Source organism: Triturus cristatus, chromosome 7 (genome assembly GCF_964204655.1).
Source record: "Triturus cristatus chromosome 7, aTriCri1.1, whole genome shotgun sequence".
Classification (NCBI taxonomy): domain Eukaryota; kingdom Metazoa; phylum Chordata; class Amphibia; order Caudata; family Salamandridae; genus Triturus; species Triturus cristatus.
The window spans coordinates 479163593-479179603 of record NC_140590.1 but is presented as its reverse complement, the minus strand read 5'-3'; the positions used below and the strand labels follow the sequence as shown (position 1 = coordinate 479179603).

General features: G+C 44.8%; 1 protein-coding gene across 1 annotated transcript in view; it reads left to right on the top strand.

Annotated features, from left to right (window-relative positions):
- Positions 1-989: 989 nt before the first annotated feature.
- TEKT3 (tektin 3) overlaps positions 990-16011 on the top strand; it is a 121397-nt gene continuing 106375 nt past the window's right edge. Inside the window, exons 1-2 of the mRNA XM_085616806.1 lie at positions 990-1143; positions 9466-10073. Of these exons, the coding sequence (XP_085472932.1) occupies positions 9495-10073 (579 nt within the window). The 5' untranslated portion in view covers positions 990-1143; positions 9466-9494. The remainder of the gene's footprint in view (positions 1144-9465; positions 10074-16011) is intronic.

The following is a 16011-nucleotide window of genomic DNA, read 5'->3' as shown; positions in this document are numbered from 1 at the left end:
AACAAGAATCTTTGCATTATCATTTATTAAATACTGTCAAACTCATACAACAAATGCAAGTTGGTGGAGAACAGGTCACACTCACTCATTATGGTTCTGGGTGCACGGCTCTACCTGTGGGCACTTAACAATAGCTCCAAGTAAAAAGTTGCATTGGTTTACTGCACGTTTTCTAGCCAGTTTTCTGGCCAAAGTTCACCTTTGCTCAAAAGTTTGGTGTAAATTCGTTTATCAGTTGTGTCTGTAAGCGCGAGCAAAATATACTATGGACAATAAAATGAGAAAACAAATCTTTTTTGTTACACCCATTCATTGTTATGCTCCTGCATTGGTCGACACAAAAGTTTGCATATGTCGGACTTTAGCTGATTACGCCAAGCACTTGGCAAATTTCGTGCAGACCGGTACACGGAGTCAAAAGTTGCAGACAAACCAATAAATGCCGTTTCAAAAGACGTGCAGCTGAACCAAATATACACAGTGACTTTTCATACTTACTCATCATTTGGAATCCTTCATCTGTACTTCTTTACCTGGATTTGTAAGAGCCATTTATTTTAAAGGTGGGTGTAAACAGCTATTTAGGTGTGCTGCATTATGTATGCACGTATATTTTATAGTACGTTTAAGGTTAAGAGTTCTATATAAATTAATGTACTTGGTGCCATTTTCTTAACATTTAATGTGCCTATATTTTACGATAATGTAACTAATATTTACGGGGCTGTGTGACCTTGCATACAGAGCTCCATGCCTTTAGGGTTCCTTCCTATCCCTCGCAGACTCAGTCCTGCCTAGTCTTGTCTGACCCGACCCCCCACAAAGGCCTCCTCCCCTCCTACCGGCAGTAGTTGCTAAGCTGAGAGAGTCCATAGCAACCAACACAACCCGGAACCCTCGTAGGCATTCCTTTACTCATCCCTCTCTCAGATAGGCTCTCATCGCTCCCTGATCCGCCCTTGTCGTGAGAATCAGATTGTCAATTGGTTTGATAGACTGCCACTTTGTCAACGTCACAATGGTTAAGGTTCGTCTGCCTTGGAGGTTGGTGTGAGAGCGCAAAGATGCCAGAGCTGTGTCAGTGCAGGAAAGACAGAGAGGCAGGAGGAAAGGGACCCAGGCAGCTCGAAGGGGCATCGCCAGGTGAGTTCGAGCTACCAGGAAATAAAAGCCCAATTTAACCCGAATTCTTCAGTTTATATCTTAAGAGGGAGAAAGGGATATTGAGAATTATATTTATTTCATGGGATACACGTTTCATTATGTTATTTTAAATTCAAAACACCTAAAAAAACATTTTTTTCTTTTTAAAGTACTGTCTTTAAATGGAATATGATTTTTTTTAAAGAAAGTTAAACTTGTTATTTTTTTCAAAACTGCAAACCATATTTTAAAGTAGAATTTAATTTTCAATGACAATACATCGATATTTTCAGTGACACATTATATTCGCCATATTTCATGCTTAAACTTATGACTGCTTTTCGCAGAGGAGCGCGTTGCCGGATGTCTTGAGATGAACTGGGGAAACTAGAGTTGAATTCCAGTTATATGTCATGGATTAGTTGTCCCTAAAAATTGAATCCACACAACCAGAGTCCCAATGAACACAGGGCAGCTTCTGGGTTTGGTTAGTTCACTCGCTGATGCTGGTTTTTGTTGTACATGTACCTTAAATAATAAAATACACAACTACATTAAATCTGGAAAATACACAAGGAACCTGCAGTCCATTGCCTCACATGATGAAAACGACCTAAATTAGGTGACTATGTTGCAAATGAGAAAGACATTATTGGGAGAGAACTTTGAAGAAAAAACTATAAAGGAACAGTTTCTGCCACGAACTGACTTTTTCACATTCGAGTGCCTGAGATCTTAAAAGAGAAAATATACCATAAATAGATTAATATCGAAAGTCACACCGAACATTTTAGGTGGGTCGACCTATTCCATACCTCCCTCCTCGCCGCACCCCTGATACAGGATGTCCCCGTGGTTGGAACCTGTTCCTCGCATAGGCGCTGCATGTGCCCCATATGCACTTTCTAATGTTAGAATTTTCAAGGTTTTTATATAAAACTGTATACAAAGAATCAAAAGCACACATGCTCCCTGGGCAACCTCAGAAGATTCTTGAGAATTAACTACATTTTCATAAGCATAGTTGTTCCAGGGCCAGTCTGAAATATTTATAGCGCCAAGAAGCCGCTATGAAAGCATTTAGGCCTTTAGGGGATTTACAAATATCATAGTAGAATACAATTTTGCAAAATATGGCTGGTCATAATTTATAGTGACGTGTGGCATATAAAATAACAAATTACGTAATTTGCATAGCATAGCATTGGATTGCAGGATAGCATATAACATATCATGATTTCAAATAGTAGTAGGTGTCTCTGAAAAGAAGCACGGTTTCCATTGTAACTGTTGTATTGCAGCCACCGATAAATATATCACACCTCTGCAACTTGCAAATTGTGTAATAAAGCGTTTTGCAGAGCTAGCAAAGGTAAACATTTGAGTTGAAAGTATAGCTACCGAACCCAGAATTATTATTATTTTACTAAATAAGTTAAGTTGGTTTGGAGAAAGGGTTGTTGCATTTCAAAGTGTGAACCAGTGTCATCTGTGCCCAGGGCAGAGAGGCAGGCATATTAGCAGGTGTGGGATATCTGTGTGTACAGTAAGTACATATTTGTATTAGATTGCCATGATAACAGTAGCCTGTTTATTTTAGATTGCTAATGACCTCAGAGACAGGGAACAATGAGACGTAAAAGGCAGCCTTATTGCAGGTGCACCTCCCTTGTGGTTCTTGGCTGGCTCCCGGGAATCAATGGCTGGGTATGAGTTGTTTGAAGGTAACATTTGCACCAAACTGCCCACCAGTATCATTGCACCCCCCAGCAACATGAGTGCATACAACTATAACACGAATTGCTTATTTATATGCATCCGTTTTGTCCTAAGCGTTTCACTTGGACATTTTATTTACATTCAGTTTGCCCAGTTGAAATAAGTACTAATTTTATCCCTTGCTCACTACCTGGCGTTTTAATCTGCCTATATTTTATATTGCTGAATATCCATAACGGTATACTTTTCATTATAAAGTATTTTCTTGGTACTGAGCCTCAAGTTGGTGTTCGGAAAGATTGTTTGCAGATGTCATAAGTCTGGTCATTGTCTCTGTGGCACTCGTAAATGCCAGCTTCATTTATCCTGCTCAGCAGCATTCTGAAAGTCGTACATTTGCAAAAGAGTGTTTTCTGAGCACTGTCTGAGCTCTGGTACAGCTTCTCAATTGTCTGGAACCAGGGACTGTACTATCGCATGGACCCTGCACAAACATTTTAGCCTGGAATACCTCTGCACCAGGAAGAGTCCTATACTGAAGAGTTGACCCAATTGAGTGTGCAACTTGAGCTGAGGCCACTGGCTAGACTTAGATCATGTGTTTTTTCAAATATTATGAACGAGAGGCCCTAAAGTGTTTGGGAACCTTAATAATTTCAGGCAGGAGCAGAGAGAAAGCCCTAGTCTTTGGTGTAAACTGGTCGTGCACCCCTGTATGGGAAACAATACGGCCTTCAAAATGGTCTGAATCAAATGGACATCGTATATATGGGAGCCCCTAATCATTTGTGTAAGAGGAAGGGGTCAAGCCAAAATATCTGGTATACGTAGGGCGGAGTCCTCCATTATATAATGAACAATGTTTTCAGGAGCCAGGTGGGCACTGCTTTGGAGTACGCCTCAGTGGGCACCTCAGTGAGTGACAGCGTGATCAGTCAATTAAGGTGTGCCGCATGGCCCAACAGCCTATAGATGTACTCGAGGGGCTCTACAATGGCAAGTACTGTCAATCACAGAACTTGTCTTGGTGAGGGACTCGAGCGCCCAGCAAAATATATAGATTAATGTGCCCATTTGCATCTACCTGCAGAGGGCCCAGGTTGTGTTTTCTACACCTCCGCTGGTGAACCCTCGGCCAGTCTTTGACAGTGAACCAGCCTAAATTGGGGCTTAGAGGCCGCCTTTCACCTTCCTTAACATTTAGACTACTCCTATTTTGTATATCTGTTGTGCTCCTTCCACAGAGGTGAGGTTTCCTGGGCTCGTGACGCTCCATAATCCAACAAGACCCATGGGAAGGGCAGTTTTCTTTCTTTACAGGGCTACTCTGCCCAATCAAAATAAGTGGTGGATGTAACTCGCATAATTTGATGTTGCTTAATTGTGCTAAATTACAGCAAAAATACATGAGATTACACAGAATTACACAAGGCGCATAACCCAGAATTTAGCACTATTTCCTTAGCACAAAATGCACCCATGCATCCAAAATGAACCCAAGGATCCATTTGCAGCAGAGCTCAAACAGCAGCAGCCATCAGTCGCTCTCCCAGTCTAAATTAGTTGTTTCTGTGCTCCTGTGGTAGGATTATGTGAAGGGTGTAATCGTGTTATTTTTTGTGATTTTTGCATCAAAAGAGTAATGCGAAATTACCGAAATTACTCCAATAACTTTAGTGCAATTAACATTTAACTCAAGCCTACCTGAGAATGCTCTCGCAGATCTTCCATGATACAGTCACTGTGTCAACAAAAAAGTCCAAAAGCACCATCCATTACAATAAATGGTGCTGGAAGCACAATGTCTGTCCATGTGTCCCTGGATGTTCACACTATCTGAACATGCCCATCCTTGTCACATTATCTAAACATATATCAAAGGGTCTTACACTGTCTGCTCATGCCCCTAGCTCAACACACTGACTGTCCATGTGCCCTGTGATCTTCACACTGCCTGCACATGTCCGAATTCATCACACTATTCAACCATGTGTTAGATGGTCTTACACTGTCTGCACATGTCCCTAGCTCGACACACTGACTGTTCATGTGTCTCAGGCTCTTCACACTGCCTACACATGCTGCTAACTCAACACATCGGCTGTACATGCGTCACAGGCTCTTCATACTGTCCGCACATGTCCAAACTCATTACATTGTCCATCCGTGTGCTCATGGCTCATCTTGCAGTGGAGGTCTATTTTGCACCAGGTTTAGATTTTATTGTTAAAAATCAATAGTATAAGAAGATTTTGTTTTGTGTATGTTTTGCACCCATTTTTTACAGTATGTGTGTTTCATTTTACCACAAGCTCATGTCTGATAAGTACAACATCTGGTCAAGGTTGCACTATTGCTACTTGCCATGCAATTGAAACAGTGGTGTAAACAGATACAACAACATTTACAACACGTTTTGAGTCTAAAGAAGGTCCTTTCAGTCTATGTACCTCTTCATTCTCAATCTGCCTCCAATTCGTATCTCCTCTGTTTCTGTCTGGGTGCCTTTGCCACCTCATGTGGCCTGTCAATACGTCCCTGAACTCCTCACAGTGTCTTTATATGTGTCACGGGCTCCTCACTCTGCTAATGAACCCTTAGCTCCTCTCCCTGTCGCTTAATGTACTGTTAACTCATTGCACTATCTGTCTGACTATGCACACCGGATGCTTGCATTATCTGTTTATGCCTCCAGGGTACTCACACTGTCTCTCCAACCTACTCAGCTCTTCCTAGGTGGCAGAGAGGAATCTTTAGCAGAACTCAAGCAACAAGAGAGCAGCACAAACCATGTTGTACTCCATGAGTTTTGTGGAAATACTCCTACTCTCCCTCACCAAGTAGAAAGTAATCAAATCCACCCAACTCTTCTCCACCTAAAAGGGCGTATTGGAAGTCGTCCTACTTTCCCTAACCAGGAGAGAATAACCAAATTCATACTGCTCTTCTCCTGCAGAGGAGGCAGTTGCTGACGCCTTCTCTCCTCCACCAAAGACAGAGTAGCTACAACTATGCTTATTTCTTGTTGATTAGATGGTTGAGCACAAGGAGACTGCTCAGTTGCTTAGTTACTCACACACTTACCCACCCACTCACTCGTTCACTCCCTCAATCACAGAACAATGGAGCTCCTCCTTCTCGGTCCTGTTTAAGATACTGGACAAACCTGGCTACAGTTCCCATGCATAAGAAGGAGTGGTAGTAGCCATATTACGTTCAACAACCAAGAGAGACTAAAGGGAACCATCCTTGTCTCCCCTCCTTAAAAAGTGAAGTTGAAGCCATCCTACTTTCACCATCCAAGACAGACTAGTAGAAGTAATCCCTACCCCACCATTTTACATACAGCCCAGTTATGCTATGTTGTGTTATGTTAGAGGGACTTATAGAGTGCATGGCGACCCGAAGGCATCCCAGCGTTAGTTGAATGAACATAGACTGTAGACGCAGGCTCCAAGGAGTTAGTTCACAAACAGAAAGGTTTTAAGCCATTTATTTTCTGAAGGAGAGTTCATTTACAATTGTCCGCAAGGTTACGGGCAGGGTGTTCCAGAGGTTTGTCACATTGTAAATAAAAGATCCTCCTCCTTTTGTAGCTCTCTTAATGAGTGGAACTACAGCCCGCAGGATGTATGAGGATCTGAGACCTCTGCCAGTTTTGTCAGGTGATGGAGGGACCTTGGTCTCAAAAGGCTCTGTGTGCAAAGCACAGTGCCTTGAAATTGATTCTCTGCATGACTGGGAGCCAATGCAGGTTGGCCAGGACCTGACGTACTGACTGGTGTCTAGGGATATTTAACAGAGTCCCTCAGTTTTAAGAGCTCCCAAGTAGAGGGAGTTTCCATAATCCAGAGGAGGGAGAATCAAAGGCTGAACTACTAGCCTTCTGGAAAGCTTGGGGATCAAGGGAAGAAGGTTTTGCAGCATTATAAGACTCCTGTAGCAGCAGAGTGAGAGTTTGATTGCTTAGGTCTCCAGAGAGAAGGAATGATCAAGCCATCCCCCACACTTTTCTCCACTGATTCAGGGGCAGGGGGAGGGACAAGACCTGCAGGCCAGCCCAGGGACATGTAAGGATTTACATTGTTCCCTAATATCATCAGCTCGGTTTTGTTAGTATTGAGTTTGAGTCAGGACTTGTCTATCTATCTGGCTACCCTCTCCAGGCAGTACTTAAGGGAAGGAGAGGTGTCGCTATGGTCAAAGAGGATGTTGGTTTAATTTTTGCCTTGTCTGCAACCGCCAAAAGGGTGGTTTCTGTGCTACTCTTTGACTAGAACCCGGTCTGGGTGGGATGCAGAATATTGTTGGCCTCTATGGAGTCAGAGAGGTCCAAGTTATCATAGTTATCCAGCACCTTACTCAATCCCAGAAGAAGAGAGATAGGTCGAAAATTCTTAGGGAAACATGGGTCAAGATGAGTTTTTTAACACATAGCCCTTACCATAGCGTGTTTCCATGCTACAGGTATGATTCCTTGCTTAAGGGATAGGTTTGCCATGTCAGTAAAGACTGGGGGAAGGATGCTATCTGCTTTTTTTTAGAATGTGAGGGGGTCGGGGTCTAGCGGAGAGCCCGATTTAACTTTCGTGAAAAGTCTGCCAAAATTCTCATAGGAGATGCATGAAAATTCCATGAGTCTTGTTATATAATCGTCCTCTTTCTCTCTGGAGGGCTCCTGCACGAGATCTCCTCCAAAGTTCCGAAATGTCAAGTAATTGTCCTTTATTTATTTTTTAAAGAAGAGAGCAAGGTCCTTGCATCTCGCATTCGAGAGGTTGAGAATCAGGCCACTAGAGGAAGGCTCTAATAGTGACTTAGTAATTCTGAACATTTCCCGAGAAGAGTTAGCAGCCCCCTGGATTTTAGTTTCATAATGAGAGGCCTGTGAGGATTTCATTTCAGAATGATAGTGCCTAACTATCCCTCAATATTTTGTTCTATTGGATTTTGTGTATTTTTTCTCCATTGTCTTTCGGCAACTTTGCAATGTTTTTTAGAGAAATAGAAGGGGGTACACCAGGGAACAGATTTCAGATTTATCGTCACATTTCTTGGTTTGGGTGGATATATGGATGATCTGAGCAAGTGAATGTTTGATCAATCTTAACATGCGCATTTGGGGGTCATGCCCCAATTGAGATCTAGCTTAACTGAGGGCTAAAGGCGATTCAACCTCAGTCAGCTTAGACCAGCTGCGGTCCCTCCAGTTGAAGGGTTTAGGGGAAGGGGGGACGGCAAGGCATTATCAAAGTGAATGGGACCAAGAAATGGTTTAACCAAGTACTAACTCCTCTGCATTTAAGCAAGGATAGTTAGCGAAGATATGGTCAAGTAAATTACCCTTTCATAGGTAGGACCATGTACCCTTTGGGTGAGCTGAATAGTAGCAAGCTCATGCAAGAACCCCACAACTTGAGCGTTGGGGGGATCCTCTAGATGCATATTGAGGTCACCTAACACCACAAAGTAGGGTATATTTACCGGTAGGCTAGCAATCAAGCCTGGACCAGCCTGAATAAATCGGCCAGGGGGTCCTGGAGGCTGGTACATAAGTGCACCGAAAAAAGTAAATGTGGGAGAAAATGAGATAGCGAAAGTACAACTTTCGCAATCCGACAGCTGCTGGAGTTTGACTAGACCCTTTAACGAATTCTTCAAGTATTATTGCGATTCCCTCATCTCTTTTGGCGGCTAATGTAATAATCTGGGGAAGGAGCCTGATGGATATCAGGCTCAGATTCATCATGACGCCAGGTTTCTGTCAGGAACATCACATCCAGCTTTTCGTCCTCCAAGAGTGGGAACATTTCCAGTCTATGGCAGGGTAGGGATCTACAATTGACAAGGTACATTTTCTACTTGGGTGTATCCTTAATTTCATTGCTGACTGTAGGGATACAAGGAAGAGTGTACAAGCAGGAGTTGCATGTCCATTTCCTTCATAGCCGAGTGTGGTGAATGCAAGCAGTTAATTCGAATGACCCACATTAAGGGCGTGAAGTTGAGAGGATGAATACCTGAGCAACTCAGGTTTGGCAGGAGCAGGGTTCCTGGCTCCTGGTCCAGATCAGGTGCAGACGGGTGCAGACAGGCTTGCCTTTGGCACACCATTGGTGCACCAGTGGCATGCCTACTGCATGTGCCCACTGTGCACGCCCGCTGTATGACCGCGCCCCGGGCTCCATTTTATGCTGTAGGAAGGAATGGACAGCTAGAACCCCCACCAATATGCTGTCTGCCTGTGTCCAAGTCCCCTCTACTGCCGTGCAGTGCTTTTAGAACTGCGCATCCAGTGGCAGCCATCTATCTCTCTTTCTCTCTCTATCTCACTCTCTCTTCCTCTAAAGACTTCAAAGCCCCCGAATGCCCTTGAATGTCCACTGTATTTACATGGCATTTCATTGGGGAGATAAGCTAGAACGCCGCTCCTTGTCATTCTCAGAACTCCCCTAATGGTTATGAATTGCATTTCATGAAGAGTGCCACACCAGGTATGCACATTTCTTTGCAGTGTTGGTTCCCGTGTCTGTGAATGGATAGGTTATTTGTGCCTTTAGGGTTACTGATCTCATGATTACCTCTCTCATATTTTGCCCGCAGGAGTCACCGTTGACTGAAGAAGTTGCACTATGGAACTTCTAGGATCAACGTTAACCGCAACCTATGGCCGGCCCAGGCCCACACCCACCAACTTCCTGCCTGCAATCTCCACAATGGCCTCAAGTTACAAGAACCGGATTCCTCACTACACAATGAGCCAGAGCCTGTCCCTTCCATGGAGGCCCAGCACCTACTACAAGGTAGCATCGGTCACTCCCTGCTTGGCTCCCTTCACAAAAACCTCTGGGAGTGTCACTCCATCCAAGCTTCTGCCCTTTCCCTCCAATAGGACCGCCCTCTTCACCCGGTACTCTCACGACGACTGGTACAAATCCAACCAGCTCAACTATAGGGAATCTGAGTCCTCGCGGCACAGTGCCGAAAGATTGCGAGTCGACACCAGCCGCCTGTTGCAGGACAAGGAGCAGCAGACCCGAAGGACCCAGACAGACACCAGCAAAAACATTGGTGAGCGCGTCAACGACATCGCCTTCTGGAAATCAGAGATCAATCATGAAATTGACCAGATCATTGGAGAGACAAATTCCCTGTCTGACATGAAGAGGAGAATCGAAAGAGCCTTGGCGGAGACAGAAGGACCCCTTCAGGTAAAGCAAGGTCTGCAGGACAGGGTTGGTCCTACTTTGCAGGGTGCAACTCCCAGCATGAGCTACACGGTCACCTAGCAGTGACGGTCAACAGTACACCGGCCTTCCTATCTGGTATCATGGTTCATGTTATGTCTGCAGGGTGTTTGCAGTGAGGTTGTTAGCCATATTGGAAGTAAACAAGACATCTGATACATAGTAACTCATGACAATAGGCAGGACGGCGTGTCAGTATTAGGTGACAGCATCCGCCATGAAATGCATGCTCGAAGCCTACTAAGTGCAGGCTTTGTCTCACTCCATAGCAACGGGAGCCTGCCAATGTGTGTGCAAATAGCATTACTTCCCAAAATGAGCAATGTTCGAGCTGTCATAATAATATGACAGTAGCAGGGTGAGACCTTTGATTTTCATACAATTATTATTATTTTTTTTTAGAACTGTGTACCTTTCAGTTCCTGTCCCTTTGGCTCCTAAAGCGGTGGCTCTCGCGTTACTGGGATATTCCGTGACATTATTTGAAATAGAGCCAAAATGCCACCTGTTCCACCTGTATTTTAAGCCGCTAAGGCAGCTCAGCGGGTGGCGCGCTTGCTGTTTTGTTCTATGTGTGTAGCCTGAAGGTTGCATGCTTGTATCTCGCAAGGTGACTCAATATTTCATCCACCCGAGGCAGGTAAAACGAGTACCAATATTCATAATCATGGTACATAAGAATGTTCTATGTAAATCGCTTTGGATAAAAGCACCACGGTAATAACAGATTCTTATTTATAAATGGGGGAATCAAGTGGTCTAAAGATTGAAGCGTTGAATTCAGATCCACAACACTGGGGTTCACTATCTAATTACGCCAATTAATACTCTGTGTGATCTTTGGGGTATGACAAGCAGCCCCCTTCTATTACAAGAAATGGGGGTTTCCTCTCATAAAGCGCTAACGAATCCTGCCAAACTTCCTCGACAGCAACATAGCGCTCTTTATTCACGGGCAAAAGAACCCGTCTGTCTCCAGAGTACAGTCCCCAATTGCCAGCTACCGATCAAAAACTACAGTTCGAACGGGTAACTGCTGAAAAATCCTGAATGAATGAATGTATGAGTGAATGAATGGATGGATGGGTGAACGAATGAGTGACTGAATGAATGAACGGGTGAATTAATGCATACACGCACCACCGCTTCCAGCCAGCCTGGCCTCATTAACTGTGCCCTAGAACATTACAAGCGGCACTCTTGAAAGGCAAGTTGGGTTGATGGACAGACGGTGACAGTCCAGCTCCTAGTAGCCTTTTGGAAATGTGGCTTCCACCACCTCGCCACACTCGTTTTTAAGAGGGACTGGTCTGTCTCGAAGTCTCCCAGCTGGCCCTACTTTGAACACTTTTGACTTACTGGACAATACATTTATTGTGTGCACCACTGGGCTTTGTTCCACAGGATACTCTGGCCTTACTGACTGCCGTGGAGTTCTGAATCAAATTGTGAGTGATTTGCCAGTGGGCGGCTGGCCGCTCCTCAGCTAACTGTGAACCTGGTATTTGTGAACAATTTGTGATCCTGTGTGAAGATTGGGGCTTAGCTCTGAAGAGCACATTAAACCTGGGGTGGCTTTCAAGAGAAATAAATCAACCACGATCGACAACAAAAGATGGCTTCCCTCCCGCGGACAGGGGACCTGGACGGAAACGCGTCACGTCACGTGAGCCAGTGCACCTTTTAGCAGCTTGAGAAAGTTTATTGTTGTAATACTAAACTAAGCCACATTTTTCATAGCCACACAACATGACAAATGCAATTGGATGTGCGTTCGGACACGTTAGTAGACACACGCAAACCTTCACTGAGGAGGCGCCTCACTAGGGTTAGTAATGCAATGTTTAGAGACTGGGTTCAAAATGCACTCTGCAGGCACTTAAGAGTGGACCCTATGATCGCCACTCGACTTTCTGAATTACCGAGAAGGGCTGAAGTCACCTTCACAGTGACGTACTTTCACCTCATCACATATTTTCAGCACCTTTTAGGGGCTGCACACATGGCCTGGAAGACTGATCAGGTGCACATCTTCATTGAATGAATGAGGAAGCCCGGCGAATCGAAAACGGAGCCCTCCAAGTGAGTAGTGTTTGCCATTTGACTCTACCAGGCTAACCAGGGGGTAGAGGAGGATTAAGACATGGTTGTGTTAGAGGGTAACATAGCATATGTATTTGTAAAGCGCAAATTGACTCGTAGAAATCTTGGGGCTGAATAACAGATGTTTAGTGTTACCCAACACAATGATATTCATTTTATCGACCTCAGATGGATGAAAGGCTAAATGGACCCGCTAGGATTTTATCCTGTGACCAAGAAGTCGAAGACAGGCCCATGCAGTGGATGTATTAGTCCACTGAGCCCACAGACCCGGCTCGGGGCCCTTTGCAAATATTTTGTCCTGAGGACCCCATCACACATGAACGAAGCATGTTTCTTCCCGACCCACAAGAGCGGGGACAGGGAACATATGATTCTGTCCGCTTCACATTGTATTTGAGAAGAGGTGACAAACCAGAGGGTGACTCGCTTTAGTTTCTGAAGGAGGAGGAGCCATGCGACCCTACGGCTGGTCTCTGATCCTGGGCGTGGCTGCAGCCTGCTGCAGGGCTCCTGGCTTGTTCTGGGGATGGAGGCCAGACGAGAGAAAGTGAGCGATTTCATGTTGATGAAGGCCCCTTGCACCAGCACGCAGTCACTGAGACGAATATATAATAATACAAATAGCCTTCATACCACATTCTGGTGTTTCCAACAGCTGTAAATAATAGTTGTTACATTCCCCGTTTAATGGCACTCTGTTTAATGATCTCAGAGGAATGCAAAGCTGAGTTGGTTGGAATTTGAACTCACGATCTGCAGGTCACAGCAGAAGTCAATGTCGAGCATTCATTCATTCAGCAGTGTTGCTAGGGAGTCTCCTCCCCTGCTGGAGCCGCTCTGAGGTCCATGCACTATGCAGCTTAACTCCCGATCCTGGGAATTCCAGGCAAAAGACTGCCACTCTGCCTTTATTTTGAAGTCTCGAGTAGCTGAATACGATGATTTTGTTTGTGTCGCCCTTGATTTTGAGGACTCTTTTTACTATAAGTTTGTCCAGATTGGAACAAATGAGTCAAGGTACTCCATCCGCTTTGCACAGATACAAATATACATCGGTGTGGGTGTTGTTTGCATACTACCGCCCACTGTGGATGGAAAGCTGGGATCCCACAGGGGAGAGTCTGGCATCTGAGGTTTAAGATGAGGAGATGGGATCATCCCCTGGGCCCTCCAGGAGGACGCATCATCTGGAAACAACTGGAAAGAAACCAAAGCCCTCGCCATGGAGTCTGTTCGAAAGGAAGGCGTGTCCGTCAAGAAGGTTTAAGCGCCCTGAAATGCAGCAAAACAGCAGGAGCTCAAAGTTTACCCACAATATGAATTACTCATTACATCACTCAACAAGTTTATGTGAGCTGTATCAATTTGGGTTTTTACAATGTGTATTCTTGCACAGAGGTTTGGCAGTTTAGACACTGTTCACAGGAATAGTGTGAATTAGTTTTGAATGAGGTGAATTGCTTTTAGCTGTTCCTGTGTAAGAGTTGAACTCTTTCGGAGGAGAGTCAACCAATGGTCTGCGCTTGCACAAGCTCATTCACCCTAACTGACACAGTGTGTTGCTGGTCTTATGAGGATGGATTGAGGGCAGACATTTCATTTAAGACCAGTGTGCTCAAAACCAACCCGGTTCCATCTTGTGTAGATCACAGATACAACACTATAATGCAATTTTCCGTCCTCTAATCTACTATGACAACATCACAATTTGTTTTAAGCGTATTTCCTAGCATACCAGGTCACCTATTCTTTGCAAGGCAAATGGCTGAAAACAATATAAAGAATATAATTGAAGATTAATGCCCAGATTTAAAAGGATTTGATGCAATGCGACACAGCATCCACATTTGTTGTCCTGCATTGAATGTATGCAAAAACACAGCAGAGCGCAATGTCTCCAAAGACTGGCCTGCTGCAGGTGTCATTCCCTCTACTGGCACACTACAGGCCGCCTTGTGTGACGCACAGCCTCACGCCATGCCACTGAGCAGTGTCTGAATTGTCTTGCATAGGATTTGGACTGGTGACATACCCTTCCCAGAGAGACTGCAATGTATAGACATTCGTCGAAGGTGCCAGACACCTTCGACGTGTACTACGCATTACAGCTCCCATGCAATGCATCGATTTCTGGAGAAAATCAATATATTCCCCCTTCTTTGTGCTTGCTTCCAGTATGCATTCGTTTTTGACACAAAGTCTGGCCAGGCTGTCTTAGCTGAGAGGGCTTTGAATTCAAACATGGGGGCATATTTACCCATGTGTCACACAGCGCAGCACATCACCGCAAGCCACCTTTCTGCTCTGCATGACAGAGAAAGGGCAGGAATGCGCCGTATTGAACCTAATATGGCACATTCCTGCCTTTTCCCAGCGCTGGCGCACAATGTGCTGCCTAGCACCAATGCAGGTACTCCTGCACCTTGGTGCAAGTGTGCCTGCATTGTTAGCAGGGTAGTTTTTGTGCAGAATGCAGCACACATAAATAGAGGAAAAATAGAGGAGAAATAAACAGATTTCACATCGTTAGGCCTCACCTGGGAAAGCGTAGTAGTTTTTGCGCTTTCCCAGATCCACCACTTATGGTAAATCTGGGAATGCGTCAAAATCTTTGGGTTTTGTGTGGGAACACTCATGCACTACCCATGGAACACCTCCATGGGGCAGAGTATCACAACACAGCAATTTGCGTTGCGTTGCGTTGTGTTACTCTGGATTTATAAAGCCACCCTTGCATGGCTCGATAAATCTCATTTAAGGGTTGTTCAACGCAACCCAATCTTTTCATAGATATGACCCTGGGTGTTTTTACTGATCCACTCTCTTGACGCAAATAGGTGCAAAATGCATTGGGCGCTGTGAAAAAGTCACCTTTTCGGCACACAGCACCTTTTGGGCTGGAAAATAAACCACTTTTTGTGCAGCTTTGCAGTGCTTTGAGGCTAGTGTGGGAGCAAATCCTTATTAATTCTAAGACACTATGGGCCCGATTAGGATAGCGGTTGGTTGGACTGCTGACGCTATCGCGGCATTCAGCAGACTGCCGACAAGCAGTCAGTGGTCTGACCACCACATTTCGATGCAACCACTGGGCTGGATGTCAAAAGTGCTCATTTGCACAGTGGCCTGAGCTGCAGCTCAAGAAAAGAGCCACAGCACAAGCTGCAGTGTAAATTGGCACTTTGTGCACACCCATGCCCCGTGTCCCATGCACCATGTGGTGCATTGCACACAGTGTATGGAGGTGTGTTGGCAGTGCCAATTTACAATAGCCCACGATGGACGGAGGCTCTGTTTGGGGCCCCCAAAGTCCTGTTCTGGCAGCCTTTCTATGGCGGTCTATCCGACATGAAACGGCTGTCGGAAGGTGGATTTTAATCCCGACAGCAGTCTGCACTGCCGCCATTCAAGGGATACGATTTCGTCTGCCGCCTTGAATGAAAGTGAAAGTAAAGGTTGTTGAAATGAAAAATGAGGAGTGAGTGCAAGGATGGATGGTTGAAAGAATGAATTGATGGATAGAAGAAGAAAGGATCAGTTGGTGCAATAATGGATTGATAGAAAGATAGATAAGTGGATGGAAAGGTGGACAGAATAGTGAAAGGATGAATGGCTAAAAGAGAGAAACGATGACAGATCTTCGTGTGAAGTGAATAGTCATTGATTGGATGGATGGATGAATGGATGGATGGATAGGTCAAAAGGTAGATGGATGGGTGAAAGGATCGATGAATATGTGAATAGACGGATGTAATTTCAGTAGCTGGTTAGAATGATGAAAGGATGGATGGAAAGG